Source organism: Numenius arquata, chromosome 4, assembly GCF_964106895.1.
Source record: "Numenius arquata chromosome 4, bNumArq3.hap1.1, whole genome shotgun sequence".
Classification (NCBI taxonomy): domain Eukaryota; kingdom Metazoa; phylum Chordata; class Aves; order Charadriiformes; family Scolopacidae; genus Numenius; species Numenius arquata.
Window position 1 is genome coordinate 75,277,635 of NC_133579.1, and position 15,192 is coordinate 75,292,826.

The 15,192-nt window shown below is 36.4% G+C and overlaps 1 protein-coding gene across 1 annotated transcript in view; it reads left to right on the forward strand.

Moving 5' to 3' along the window:
* The window catches only part of CNTNAP2 (contactin associated protein 2), an 864,917-nt gene that overhangs the window by 243,762 nt on the left and 605,963 nt on the right, over window positions 1–15,192 (forward strand). Inside the window, exons 5-6 of the mRNA XM_074146844.1 lie at window positions 11,395–11,598; window positions 13,868–14,052. Of these exons, the coding sequence (XP_074002945.1) occupies window positions 11,395–11,598; window positions 13,868–14,052 (389 nt within the window). The remainder of the gene's footprint in view (window positions 1–11,394; window positions 11,599–13,867; window positions 14,053–15,192) is intronic.

Here is a 15,192-nt window from a genome sequence, read left to right on the forward strand (position 1 = left end):
ATATTCCTCAATCAGTGCGTATGCAGCTCCCTTTGAAAGTTCGACTTAAATGAGCTCCATGGTTGGAAGAAGTAAAGAATATGTGTTTGAGAGCGATTACGTGAATAAAGGACATGGAATGTGAGCGAGAAAGAACAATGTGGCCCTGAGTAATGAGTGTTCTTAGAGCATCCAGACATTAAAAGACATGGAAAGATTATATACCATCAGATGATTGAATTGGGTGGCATCAGCTCAAGAATAAATTAGAAAGAGAAATTCTAAGTCAGTGTTTTGTAGGTCAACTCTGCATCTTCCTGTTTTCACGCAGCTGAAAACATTAAAACAAGGGCTTCAGCTAGTCCTCTGTTTCCTTAATGTTTTAATAGATTGTCTTGTCCATTTTGTAGCTCATTTATTCACTGAGTAAATTGAGTGTAAATGTTGTATGACATGGTGCAGCGTCTTTCTTTGCTGTAGTTTTTTTGTTAAGTAATGAGTGAGCTCAGCAGTTTAATAAGGATTGAAACCTGTTTTGGCCATTTACTATGTGAGAATCAGAATTGTCCTTTTTTATTGACCTGGAGCTCTTGTAATATACTTTTTTCATAAACAGTAAAAACATTAGTAGAGGCTAGCTGTTTTCAACTTAATTAAGTTCTTTGCTGTACCTGGTTTCAGAGTTTAATTATACACTTTAATGTTCTCATTGAGATCTAATATCAAATGATGGGTTTCCTAATGAAGGATAGAACTATATGTATTTACAGGTGCGAGGAACGCTTCTGACTTGTAGATCACCATGATAAAATGCAAAAAGATGAGTTTCTTTAGAATATTTTAATTATACACATTTTTTCTACCAAACTTATTTAGAAGTACCATAGCTAGAAAATAATAAATCACAGAGAACGTTTTGCTGCTTCCAGTGCATAGTTGCAAAGGTGCTTGAATTTTTAAAATCATAAACGATCCTTTGCGATGTTGTACATGTGAAAACCTTTTAAAGAATAAAACCTCATGTATTAAACTGCTCCTGTTTTGTCCATTTGGTAAATACTATTGTACTATGACCTGGAAGATTATCAACTAAAACATGATTGTTATAGCCAGAAACAAGGGAGGGAGGTTTTGGTAAAAGGGAATGATTGTATGATGTACTACCTCTCACTTTATCAGTGATGAATGCAGGTGATGTTCATGCTAGTATAACTTTGAGATGATGAAGACTACACAGTTTAATTTGCACCTTAGAGTTCAAAGATAGTTAAAAATACTCAGGCCGTCAACCCCAGGATTCAGCAAGGCTTCAGAACAGCCTTCAGTTTCTTTTTTAATTTGAACTTTAACTAACCATTTGAATAGAATTATTTTAGAGGGAAGTAAGTGCGCATCAACAGTAAGTACATTCTCAGAACAAAATACTTCTGTTAAAAAGCCTTGTCTATAAAATATCACTACACTTTATAGGTAAGCTCAGAGATTTTCTGGTTGGAAAAAATTAAAAAACCTCACTGTTCAATCAATTAAATAATTGGAATTAAGCAGAGAAAGACACTGCTGTGGAAGTTGTACTTTTTTGTGGTGCTCATACTCCTTTAATCTGAAAAACCCCATAACAATTTAGTGTTGTTTAGACAATCATTTTATCACCCAACGACCCTTCCCACCTGGGCAGGGGAACCGGGGAAAACAAGGAAACACAAGGGTTGAAATATAAATAGACTTAATAGGATAAGACTAAATAATTAACAATAATACGAAAGAACAGGTATTGATCAGGATACTAATTTAAGATATACAAGAATTATACTCAGCCACTTATATCAGCGGGAAGCCGCGCACTCCCAGCCAATGTGGGACACTGCGAGTGCTGCAGCTTTGGGAGAAAGGAAAGGCTCAGGGCTCCGGCACCGGGGCAAGGAGTTCTCTGGACTCACCGCCACCAAGGGAGAGAGAGATCTATGCAGCAAACTTTCTAATTTATGTTGAATGTGACATTCATGGTATGAAATAATCCTGTTGGCAGCCTGGGTCAAGTGCCCAGTGCTCCTCCTCATCCCTGCACCTGGCTCGAAAACACTGAGACCTTGAATCCTACACAGCCTAACTGGCTTTAACAGTAAATGTTTTCACAGATTCAGACATTAGAGTCTTCTAAAAGTTTTCCCAGGCATTAGACAAGAAGTTAGTCCTGTGTTGCTCAAACCAGGACAATACAGTTCTTCAAACAGACTCCATCTCCTACCACGCACCGTGATTGATTTTCTGGAGTCACAAACCAGAACAGATTATGGAAGGACTAGTTCTTATCTGAGCTGAAAGTTATTATGAATTGCAGTCTCACCTCAGTTCTCTCTGTTAGTAGTCCACTACAGGAGCATAGTATTCGGTTTTGTCTAATTTGTAAACTGTGGTTAGGATGCGTAGGCTTAGAGCTGAATTGGAAAGTATACTATAAACGTGTTCATTGCCTCATTTATCCCATTCATAGTATAAACATAGCAGATTTTAAAATGTTCCCATTTTGTTTTTAAATTGTCTTTTAGAAAGCTGAAGAATTAGTGGAAGAGAATTTACTTGAAAATCTCATGTTACGTTAGATCTGGCAGAAAAAAAAATCATCAACATAGTGTTAAGTGCTTGAAAAATTATCCTAGTTATACACATCCTTAGGACAATAATTTGGTGGCATATTTGGAGGCTTAGTCTGAGTTCATAAGTCATGCTTTCCTTCAAATGTTTTAGTGTTTTCTTCTGCCTGTGCTGTAAATAAAGCCTTACCAGACCTCCAGATTTTCCCCAAGAACCTGCTTTATCTTATATTACACAAACCAGAAGTTAGGTGTAACTCTGCAGGGCACTGTGCTGGTGTATACAGTCATTACAAAATGATTGTCTCAAGCCACAGTCCGCTTGTGTAGCAACATAGCTACACAAATTAGAGAAATACAACTGTCCTACTGAAAAAAAAAAGGGGGGGGGGGGATTAGAGGGGGCTTTTAGGCATTAGGTTTTAGGCATTAGGTTACATTTCTTTATATTGTTTTCCTTCCTTTTAATTTTTCTTCTACTGCTTATTTTTCTTATTTTTCTTTTTTTTCTTCTACTACTTATTCATTTTAACTTGTTGCATTTATTTCTTATCAGGCATTAAACTATCCTAGACAAAGAACCACGTTTACAGACATTTGCACAAGAGCTAGCAAGATGAGTAGTAGTATTCTGGCATTATAATAACAACAATGACAATAATCATAGGAAAAAAATGCCTGTGCTTTGAAATTCAGAGAAAACTTGAAAAGTACCGAGTGCTGTTGGCGTATCTTCAGTGGATACTGCACTCAGAACTTGGCAAAACATTCTCACCTCCTTAGGGAATACTTCCTCACAGATTTATTTTCAGTGTTTCTGGCAAGTATATAAAATATAAGAATAAAGTTTGTGTCTTTTACCCAAGAATTGAGTTAAAAATCAATGCCATATCTACATTATAGCTAATGTAAAGATTACAAAGAAAAAGATTTCAAACGTCATAACAAATGTGTTTTTTTTTTCCTTTTTCAAGCATTGACATCACTTAGAATCATAGAATTATAGAATCGTCTAGGTTGGAAGGGACCTTTAAGATCATCTAGTCCAACCATCAACCTAACTCTGATAAAAAACCAACCAACCAACCAAACAAACAAAAAAAACCAACAAAAAAACCAACCTAAAAAAACCCCAAACAAACAAAAAACTAACAACCCATCACTAAACCATGTTACTGAGCACTATGTCAGGGCTGGATTCATTGGCAGATAATGACAGTATTCAGATTCAGCGCAGTGGAATCTAAGCAGGCAACAGAAACTTAAAGTTCATTTTCTTCCACCTTACGCTTCTAGAATACGAAGAAGTATACATTATTGTATATGCAAGACACATCTGTATCTGTATTAGGTTTTGGGGTTATTTTTCACCTTTGTGGCAGATACATTGCCTTTTGAAAAAGAGAGTAAAGGCAGCGTCAGTTTTGCTGCAGCAGATTTCAAGGCACAGAGTTGCCTGTGTCCTTTCAGCTGGACTGTAGTGCCCGAAGGCAATGTTCAAACACGGTACCTTTGGCTCTCTGCCTTATTGTAAGAAAGCATAAAAGAGGAGACGATCTTTTGACTGCTGTGCTGGGACATGGCGTCCTCATTTTTCTGGTGCAACGAGATGTAGTGATGCATCTCTAACATGAGCTCAGCTAACTCAGTGCCACTGAGATTCAAGCTCCTAAGACTCCAGTGGCAAATTTGTCATGCTATCATGTTTGCAATATTTGGAACTACTCTTCTGCAGTAAATTCTGTGTATGTAATTTATCGTAATAGCGAAATGAGAATTTGTTTTTGGTATGATTTTGAGCCTTATCCCTTGCTTTGCTAGGAGAAAACCTCATTTTTCCTGTTAAAATATGTAAACAATACACTATTTATGTGCTTATGTTTGTCATAGCGGTATTTTAGTACCCGTGACTTATAGCAACAACAAATGAAACTACACATGTGGAATGCTTTGACCCAGCCAGAAATGCTTTGACACATCTCTGATGTTTTCAGAGGATAGATGCTCAGTTCATGGTTAATGCTGTTTATTACTACAGTATTAGTACATCAGACACAAGGCTCACATTATGGGGTAAGAAAAGAATGCCAGAAGTGAAGATCTTTTCTCTAAAATTTGTTTAATCTGAAGAGAAGATTTAAGTGGATGAAATAGAAACAGTGGAGTGAGAAAATTTCACCTAAGGTCACTGTGGATCAGTAGCACAGAACATTTCTATTTTTAATCCCAGTGAAATATTCTGTACAGGCTTTGTAGAATTGATCATTCAGAGAACAGTAGCAATTTAAAAATATGTGTACATGTTAATTAATGATGTTGATTTTGTTTGCTCTACTGTAAGCTTTTTTCTGGAAAGTACTTTGCCATTCTGCTTTGTTCTGTTCAGTGTTATTTTACCATGGCTGATAGCAGGGATTTTTCAGTGATTCCAGGCAGTGCCTTCATCAAAGAAGCTAAGTAGCTGTGCCAAAGTCTCGGTATTGAGTCTTTGTGAATGAGCACTTCTTCATCCTTCAGATGCTGACAGTGAGGATAGTTACATTTCTCTCACCAGAAAGGGAGGAAATAGAGAAGTTCTGGAGCTTGAGTCTGATTTGAAGTTGTTTCTTTATAATTAATTAATTAATTAATTTGGAGCACCAAAAAAAAAAAAATTTTTATACAGATTTGGTTCCCTGACCAAATTTACCAAATTGTCCTGGTTCGAGGTACAAACCGGGACACAAATCCTGCATGTGGCTGGAAGTACAGGACCAAAGTAGATAGGGTGACCTGTGACTGGTGACTTATGTTCCTTTGTGATTTAGGAATGGGGTCACATGTGTCACCCATTTCCTTGTTGATATTTTTAAGGCTTTCTGACTTTATTATGTTTTAGAGGAAAACTGAATGCGGCGATGCCATTAACTATTGAAAAGGTTTTAATGTGGCATCTCAGACACATACTGGATAAAGCCTAACACATCTTCCTAGCCAGCTGAAAGTGGTGATATATTTTTAAGATGTCAACAGTGTTATCCAGTCCATCCATATCATTGCAAATCCAGTAGAGGAGAAATCAAATTGAGAGTCACCAGAGCTGTACTTCCTATTTAAATGTATTTTTAAAAAAAAATATATTGTCAGTTTCTTTTTTCCTCATCTTTCTGCATTTTCTCCTCTTTCTCCCTCTTTCCCCCTTTTTCACTTTTTTTTTTTTTTTGCACTTTAACTTTTTTAAAAAAAAATTGCCCCCATTGCAGCAGTAGCCTCTGAGTCAGACTTCCCTGAACGCAGGTGAACATACTGTATATGATGGATTAGGTCTCTTCCCTGCTAATGCTGGTAGTTGAGTGGCTAAGAATGAGAAAAATTATATATTTACACTGCAATTATAGGAATTATATGGTTTACTGTCTAAGTACCATTCTGCATCATGTTAATTATCATGTTATTAAATAGCTGAGTGTCATCATAGAAGGAACACAAGTCATTACCACAGTTCTACATGTGATAACTCTTAAAGATAATTGCTGTGTAATCTGTAGGTGATTGAATTATCATGCAGACCCTTGTGCATGCTGCCAGCACAGCTATGCATTAAAAAAGCTGCTTAATCAAAGATTACTGCTGTTTCTTTTTTTAATTGAATGATTTTCAAAACATAGCGATTCAGGGCCAGGTTTTGGAAAATTGTGCTACTTTTACTCAGCTTTGTTAAAGTTTGTGACACAAATTTGCTTCAGTGAATGATATGAAGAACACATATGCATAACTGCACCAAGGGCATAGGTACAAAAGGGATACCTGCCTTTTCACGGGCAATGTGTTGTGAATCCACAAACCCACAGAAGTCAAGTCATTACGAAATCAGGGAATTTTCAGAGTTGGAAGGGACCTCTAGAGATCATCTAGTCCAACTCCCCTGCTAAAGCAGGGTTGCCCAGAGCACATCACTCAGGGCTGCATCCAGGTGGGTCTTGAAGATCTCCAGAGAAGGGGACTCCACACCCTCCCTGGGCAGCCTGTTCCAGGGCTCTGCCACCCTCACCGGAAAGAAGTTCTTCCTCATATTTGAATGTAACTCCTTCAACCCACCCTTTAGGTACTTGTAAACATCGACAAGGTCCCCCCTCAGCCTTCTCTTCTCCAGGCTAAAGAGCCCCAGCTCTCTCAGCCTTTCCTCATCAGGGAGATGCTCCAATCCCTCCATTATCTTTGTTGCCCATTGTCCTGATCAGCTCTGGACCAGATGCCTGACTATTAAGGCAACTTTTGCAGATGTTACAAAGTGGTACCAGCTGGCCTTAGGGGAAAGATGATATACCCCATACAGGGGTTCCTATAAACATTAGAAAGTAAATTTAACAGATGTGAATGGAAGAGAATCTCTGACATTTTATATGGAATCGTATTTTTTATGATGTGTATTCATTATGATGGTTGTTTTAAGCTGTAATGCCCATCAATTTTCTTTCATTTGTAGCATCCGTTCAAGGCAGTTGTATGTAGATTCAAAAGAGTATGATCTGTATAGCAAATTTTCTTAAAGTAGAAGTATGATTTTTGTGATAACGAAGTGACTTTCATGTGGATATTTTTTCTATAAACAATTTGTGTGCTTTTCTAAAAGTTCTTTTCTAATAGTACATACAAAAATCTCAAGAAAGTATTTCTTGGATCTCTTGACAGCTTGTAAGGCAAGCAAAAACAAGGCTGTTTTTCTATATTCAATATTTTTGAATATTTTTGAATATTCTATATTCAAATATTTCAATATTTTTCTAACCATTTTTTTCATTTCTTCAAAACAAATTCCAGAAGTAATGCATATACCTGAGTCGTGAGAGTACTCCACCTCTGAAATCACATACTGTTGCTTCCAAATATAGACTCAGAACATGAAACAGGGTGGCCTCATTTCTGAGCATCTCTGCCTGAGAAAATGTGTCCTCCTTGTATGCTGATAACTTCTTCATGGATTTCTTGCAACACAAATGCAACATGCCATTCTGATATTTAATTTTGAGCTGATCCACATTCCTGGAATTTGTCATTCAGATGCAGCACATCAGGCTGAGAATTTAATTGTGCTTAGAGCTTAATAAGTATTTATTGTTAGAATGTGTATTGTAAGGTGTGTTTTATAAAGAAAAGTGGTATTTCTAATATATAATGCTGCATTCTGGTATACATAATACATATACTATATGGGAAATTGCAGTCAATTGTAACACTCATGTTTTATGTACCGAATAAAATGTCTTCATCGTTTAGTTGGTATAAACAATAAGAGGGTCAAAGTTTATAATTTAATCAAAATTCTTTGCATGTTTAGGAAGATTTGGGGGCAGGTTCAAGTTATATGGTTGTATTCTGTTTTATTGCAGAGTTCAACTGCTAACCACAAATCTGACACCTTTGGGTCCGAGTGTCTTAGTTTGTTGTCTAAGCAGAAGGAGAGGTGAACAGAGAGTGCAGGATTATTGTGCAAATAACATCTCTGTCTACCTGTCTCTCTTCTTTCTAATGGCAAGAAGAGTCTAGAACTGGTGCTTCCAGATATGTGATGCAAGTAATGGCAAGAATGGAAAGTATACATGGCACAGGTTATTTCTAGCCTGGTAATTAAGGGTGAGAGAATGTTACGGAAGACTCAGCTTATGGTTCTATATTATTTAAAGAAGTGGCTAGAATTAAAATTCAGAAATATAAAATTCTTCCTTTTGACCTCCTTTCCAAAGACATGGTAATGTGTCAATGTGATCCGTGAAGAAATCTATGCATTAAAAAAAAAATATATATAAACCTTGGCCATTGGAAAGAGCCTTCAAATCCTTCAGTGGCTATTGCCCATCTGTTTGATGATAGTCAGCTGCTACCGATTCAAATATGTTAAAAAACTAGTGTGAAATAGAAATGCATTGCATATGCCTATTAATCTTTTAGAAAGGAGAGGGACAAGGCCTTATGGAGACATGATGGAACTTCCATTATAGAATCTACATCCTCAGTCTTCTAGATCTGTTTGACTCCCACAGAAAGAATATTGTGGAGTCTTTGGCTGTTGTGAGTAGAGACAGAAAGTTTATTTCTATGACTTTTTTCTGATCTAACTTGAAAAGCTAAGCAGAGTGATTAGATTTACTTTCCAGGTATAACACAGCTTTTTTTTGACATGTTTAATGCTCCTCCCATTAGTACTAGTGGCCTTTGTATCTGAGCCAATGTGTGAGTATGAGTGCGTATGAGATTTTATTACATTTTATTCTATAATTATTACATTTTGATCTCAGGTAGAGTCTGAAATACATACACCTGATGCTGATTTGCAGAAAACATTACTTTTCTTTCAAACTCTTAAGCTGAAAAAGCAGCAGCATTGTGATGGTGAAATCACAAGCTCTGATGACCCATGCTGCGCCAAGATCCATAATTTTATCTTTAGTGTAAGTTAGGTGGACCTGTAGGTGAACACCTCTCCACTGTCGTGCTTCCTCTGTACCAGTCTAAGGAACTTTAAGCATAGTTTCTGCAAGATAGCAAAGTTCTTAACGTCTGTACTTTGCGATAATCCCTAGAGAGTCAGCAGTTTGTGTCAACTGAGGATAATGACCCTAGTGTGATTATATATACAGATTTATTAAAGGTGTACAGAGCACAAATGGTTGTATCAGCCTGAAACAGGTATCACATACTTCATCAGCATGCAGAGAATCATTGTGTCAGCAAAACAAATGACCTGGAAGTAGTAGAGAACTATTTGTTATACTAGTGATTTGCAGGGAAAATCCTGAATGATGGAAGCATAATGTGTTGGTCTTTCTGTTTGAAAACTTGCTGCGTTGAATGATGTAAGGATATATGAACAGGCATTTAATCAACATGACTGCAAGCCTCAGTCTCAATTGGGTGTGTTTTAGTTAATGAATACAAGATGGGTTGTGGATTTTTTTGACTGAACAAAGAAATAGAAATAATTTATGAAATCTTAGTTGTGGTTTTACATACTTTTCTCTAGAAAATAAATGCTAAACATCGTGAAGCTTGATTGAATGCTCCTCTTTGACACTCAAATAGCTCTTATGTCACTGTGAAAAGTATTTCTGGGAATTACAGAATGTGATCTATACCTAAGCATATGTATAAGCTACATATGTGTATAAGCTTATGTATAGCAGATACTATACATAAGCGGGTCTTTAATAGCAATTGATGACAAGACATTAGTAAAAATTGATTCAGTAGATTATTTTGGTGATTTCTAAATTCTCAAGACAAGTGAAGATGCGCATGTTTGTTTAGGCTCTTCTCTGAATTAGGATGTAAAATATATTTCAGACATTAGTTGATAGTAAGCTTTTTTAAATGTGTGTTTGACATATGTTGCGAGAACAAAGGCAACAGATTTTAGCATAATCAGCTAATGTAGGCCATATAAATTCAAATTGTAATATATCCAGTTATTTAGGCCTTATGTATGCAGCATTTTAATGGAGATTTAAAAGATTCTTCTGTGTTAATTACACAACAGGAGTAGGTTTGCTTCTGTGTTTTGAGGGGTCTGACAGATTTAAATTACTTCCCGCTATAATAGCAAAAACAAGTTAGGAATTTTAAAAAGTTGTAAGCAGTCACCAAAGAGCGTCCCACAGAAGTTGGCGAAAATCAGATGTGGTTGAAGAATATATGATAAAATGCCATCCTTCCTTTCTTTCAGAGCATGAAATGACTGGTATGAATACAGTATGTCAATAAGAAATGTGAATGTTTTTGAAGAATGTGGGTGGGAAATACTTTTTTCTTTAAAAACATGAACATTTTTTAATTAATTCCTTTTTAAGAATTTTGCTTAGTGGCTATTTAAATTGTCAGTAGCGAATATTGAGGATGAAATGCTCATGCAAGTAGTAGCTAAGGCACTGGTGATTGATTGTACGTTAAGCGGTTTACAAAGGAGATTTCTTAAATCTATATGCATTTTTAGAGATCAGTATCGTATACAATCTTTTATCAAGCTCTGCTTAAAAGACAAGATTCAATACTCAGCAGAAGTATGTCTGTTGAATGGAATCAAGTTCTGCGGCTGTTTTTACTGTGGATCTAGCCTCCAGAAAATTGTAGAAAATTGTGGCTCATTCTTTAGAGTAGAGATTAAATCATGAAAATAAGACAACATTAAATTTTGTTGTTTCATTATGCAACATTTATATGAATATTGGATTGACTTTAAAAGGCAGTGATTGCATCCCTGAATTTTCTTCCCAGATTTTGAACAAAACCAAACTTGGAACAAAAATCAGCCGAAATGACAGGGCTTTTTTTTCTTCATCTCAAAATTCGTTGAGGTCACAAGTTACCCAAGATTTCCATCTAAAACTGAACTAGTTAAGGCTTATGCCTATGGTTTACATACTGCTAGGTAATTTCTTTGGGCTCATGTTTTAGTCTTTACAGTCCTCACAGATACCTATACTGGATTTTAAAGAGGTATCAAGGGAATTATTAATGACAACTCAGAAGTCTGTCTTTCATTTTCAACTGTAATTAGGAAAGTGTGCATAGCAGCAGCTGTGCTTGAGAGAAGTCAAAAGATGTTGAGTACAGTTGTAGTATTCGTCCCCCTAAGCTGCTTTTTTTATTTCCTATGGATTAAATTTATGTCCTGACTGGTTCCTACTTTTTATATTGTTAAATTATGCTCAATGTATTTGCAATGCATATCACACTTGCACATTTTTTATTCTATTCAGGTACAGTCTACATAAGGTATGTCTCTTTTCCCAGTGGCCACGGGAATATATAATCACTCATCAACAATGTTATTTGCTTTTTCCTTTAGGGGCTGATGTTATCAATTTTGATGGCCATGTAGTGTTACCATACAGATTCAGGAACAAGAAAATGAAAACACTGAAAGATGTCATCTCTCTGAAATTTAAGACCTCTGAAAGCGAAGGTGTAATCTTCCACGGAGAAGGACAGCAAGGAGACTATATCACCTTGGAACTGAAGAAAGCCAAACTTGTTCTAAATTTAAATTTAGGTATGTTTTGATTGTTTAGTTTTGTGTACTTTTAGCTCTTTCACAAAAATTTTAAGTCAAATATTACATCCTTTTTTCCCCAGTAATATGGTCAACCACATCATTTAATCAGAAATATTATTCATTCCCTTTCTATATGCTTTTCTTTTTTTTTTCTGTTCCATTCCTTCCTTTTTTCTCTGTGTGAGATACCATAAAAATAAGATCATACAGGAAAACAGGATCAGCAATATATTGTCACTAGAAACTTGCTGCAAACAACAACAACAAAAAAGTCTTGCTAGAATTCTATTTGGTCTCAGCTGTGGCTTTGTGAGAAAGAAGGACACTGTCATCAGTGCTAGAGCAATAAAGGTGTCCCGTAGGAACCTTGCAGCAAAAAAAAAGGCATCAATCTGGGAAGCTACAGGCCACATGAAGCTGAGGTTCAGCAGCCTTCCTAGAATCTGAGTAGGACTAGGAAAGGAAAGAAGACATCAGTTTATCAGGCAATCTTATGATGTAATTCTGTATATGTTACTCTAGTTCCAGCCTCTTTTTTCCCTCCCAGTGAAAATCTACAGGGTCATGAGTGACCAGATTTATAAAGTACATTTATTATGAAAAAACCTACATTTTTTCTGATTTCAGGTATTTCTTTTTTTTTCCCTTCAAACAAAAGAGTTTTAGAAAAAGATTTCCTGTAACTTCCCTTAGTTCTCTTACAGACATGTGAAGAGTAGATTATTCTGTTCATTATTTACATTGAATAGTAATTATTTCCACTAGCATTTTCTCCTGCTCTTTTTCTAAAGATCAACGTGAGCAGATGATGATGAGGAAAGCACATCTTCCTATAGCAGTTATCTATTTTTAACAATTTTAATTGCTATACTAACCCATTCATTTCCAGTTTCTTCATATTCTTCAGTTCAGCCTGTTTTTATGAGCTATTGTAAGTTCCACATATGTGCTTGGTGGGGATGTTCTTAAATCACTAGGTTGATAAACGGGAATAGGCCCTGTGACACACACTCAGTTAATAAACAGAAGTAATGGTTTATTGTGTTATTCTTCCTCTGCCTGAGAGTATTTCACCAAAGTCAATGGACAAGGACGTTCATTTTGCCTGGTGAAATCCAGTGGCTTAGTTTCAAACGTTGTGGAGGAGGGAGGATGGGGAGACAGGGGTGGATTTAAGTTTCACTTCGCACTGGATTTGACTGCATTGAAGAAACTGAGGCTCGTGGATATGCACGGAATTTTTTTTTAATTTTTTTTTTTTTTAACCAACAGCTGTTGAAGGATCAGTGGCCTTCAGCAAAATGGCAGTATGGTCGTTTGTAGGGGAGTAATGTCTTAAGCCATGAGAGCGTGAGTTGCCAGAACGTGTTATCAACATGCACAAACCTTAATGTCTGAGTTGCAGGCATGCTCGATGGTAAGAAATTCTCAGGTGCAGAAGTCCTTCAGGTCCTCATGTATTCAGCACATGGAAGAATGCGCTGAGTTATTGGGCAGTGCAGCAATTTTTTAAACTTACTGCTGAATTAGTCATTTTCTGCTTCGGTTGAGATCCATGCTATCAGCCTTTGCTGGCTTAGCTGTGACAGTCAGATTGCAGGAAGATGTGATCTCTGACTAGCATAGCTGCACTGGGAAAAGCCCCTGGAAAACACAGCAGAGAATTGAAAAACTGTACTCTGGTGAGTTTGACTTCTAGACTAGGAAGGTTGCTGCAGGAGGAAAGACCAAAACAAGCAGTGTTAGTAGAAGACATTTCTTGCTGCTGTTAGCTCGGTCTGCACCGAGCCTTTTCCTATATACTCGCTGGTCTGGCTATACTGGTGGAGCCTACAAAGTGTAGAACTAAAACTGAAAAGGCTTTCTGTTACCAAAGTCTGTTAACAGGGCACCATGTCTCCCTCAACAGTCGTAAATCACTACAGTGCCAGGGAAGCTCAGGACCTGGCCCAAAGGTGACAGCTTTTCATTTCTGTAGTCTGGAGATGAAAACACAGAAAACCCCTAGTTGAAAACAACTTCACAGCTGAAAGTTGATACTGCTTCTCTGGTTCACCTCCAAATAACTTCTATTATGAGTAACTATTTATACAGTTCATTCGTATTTGCTGTATTTGGTCTAATTATTTGTATTTATGGCAGCAGCTCTCCACTGGCAGATCTTGGTTTCTGGTGTGATTCAGGTGAAATATTGACAGAACAAGAGGAAAACGTTTGCCTAACTGGCACGAGGTGAGAACTGCTGTTGTTTCTATTCCCATCTTAGGCAGCAACCAGCTGGGCTCTATCTATGGCCACACATCCGTGATGACAGGCAGCCTCTTGGACGATCACCACTGGCACTCCATCGTCATAGAGCGCCACGGGAGAAACATCAATCTCACCCTCGACAGACACGTGCAGCACTTCAGAACCAATGGAGAATTTGATTACCTGGACCTGGATTATGAGGTAGACAGTGAAACTTGTTTGTTTTCATTCAAATTGGCTTTATAAGTCAAATAAGAAGAAAAGAGAAAACTAATGTAATTTAAGATGTTTTGGTGCTTTTTTTGTACATTTGTTTTAATTATTTTTTCCCTTACATTTCCTGAAATTTTCTTTCCAACACTGCTCTCTCTTAAGTGTAAATTAAGTATCTCTTCATTAATCTACCAAATCCCATCTGGTGTAAGAGTCATCTCAGCCTTTTGTTTTAAAATGGGAGATCTATGTTATTCAGCAAGCTAAGCATACACTACTTTTAAAATCTCTACAAACAACTGTTGTAAGCAGGAAGCGAATTAAAAAAAAAATCCTACAGTCTGTTATTCCGTTCAGGTGGTAATTTTGCACTTGAATCAGAAAGCCTCATTCTGCGGTGACAGTATTTATTTTTAGCAAAGCAAGAAGACTAGAACCTTTTTACTAATATGGATCTTGATCTTTCTTATCTTAGCTAAGTACTTCCTTGTATTTTCAAAAATGTGCCATCGATAACTTCTTTTTATAAAGAAGCAATAAAGATTTAGGGAAGTTCTAAAAAAACTTCTGTTTAATCAGCCAGGTTAATGCACAGAGGTGTTGGTAGTAATTAAACATGGATTTGTTGTTTGATTACACACTGGCTACTGCTATTATGAACTTGTTCAGTTCCTCTAAATTGGTATATGAACTTCAGCATGTTGGTTATTACAAACTTTGTATAATGATTTTCTTGCACTCTTTAGTGTTTCTAATGAGAATTAATGTGGTTGGCTGAGCCAAATACATGTATTTCCATCCTTGCAACTTTTTAAGCAGTGAGAGGGAATCAAAATGATGCAATGCAGAAAATTTTGAATTAACTTGTGTATTGATATTTTTACAAACAATCTTTTGATCAAGAATATGATATGAATGTTTGAAAAAATTACCTATCATCGTAAATGTTACTGAATCAAATATTTACTTATATTCCAAAAATCTTTATGAATTCTTTCTTTGGTAGCAGTTATAATGAGAAAATAATGAAAAATTTGCCTGTACCTCTATTACTCATTGAGCATTGAAGATCTGAATTGAGCTACTGAAAATTCACATAAATAGTTTTTATTAAAGATTTTCGAGTGA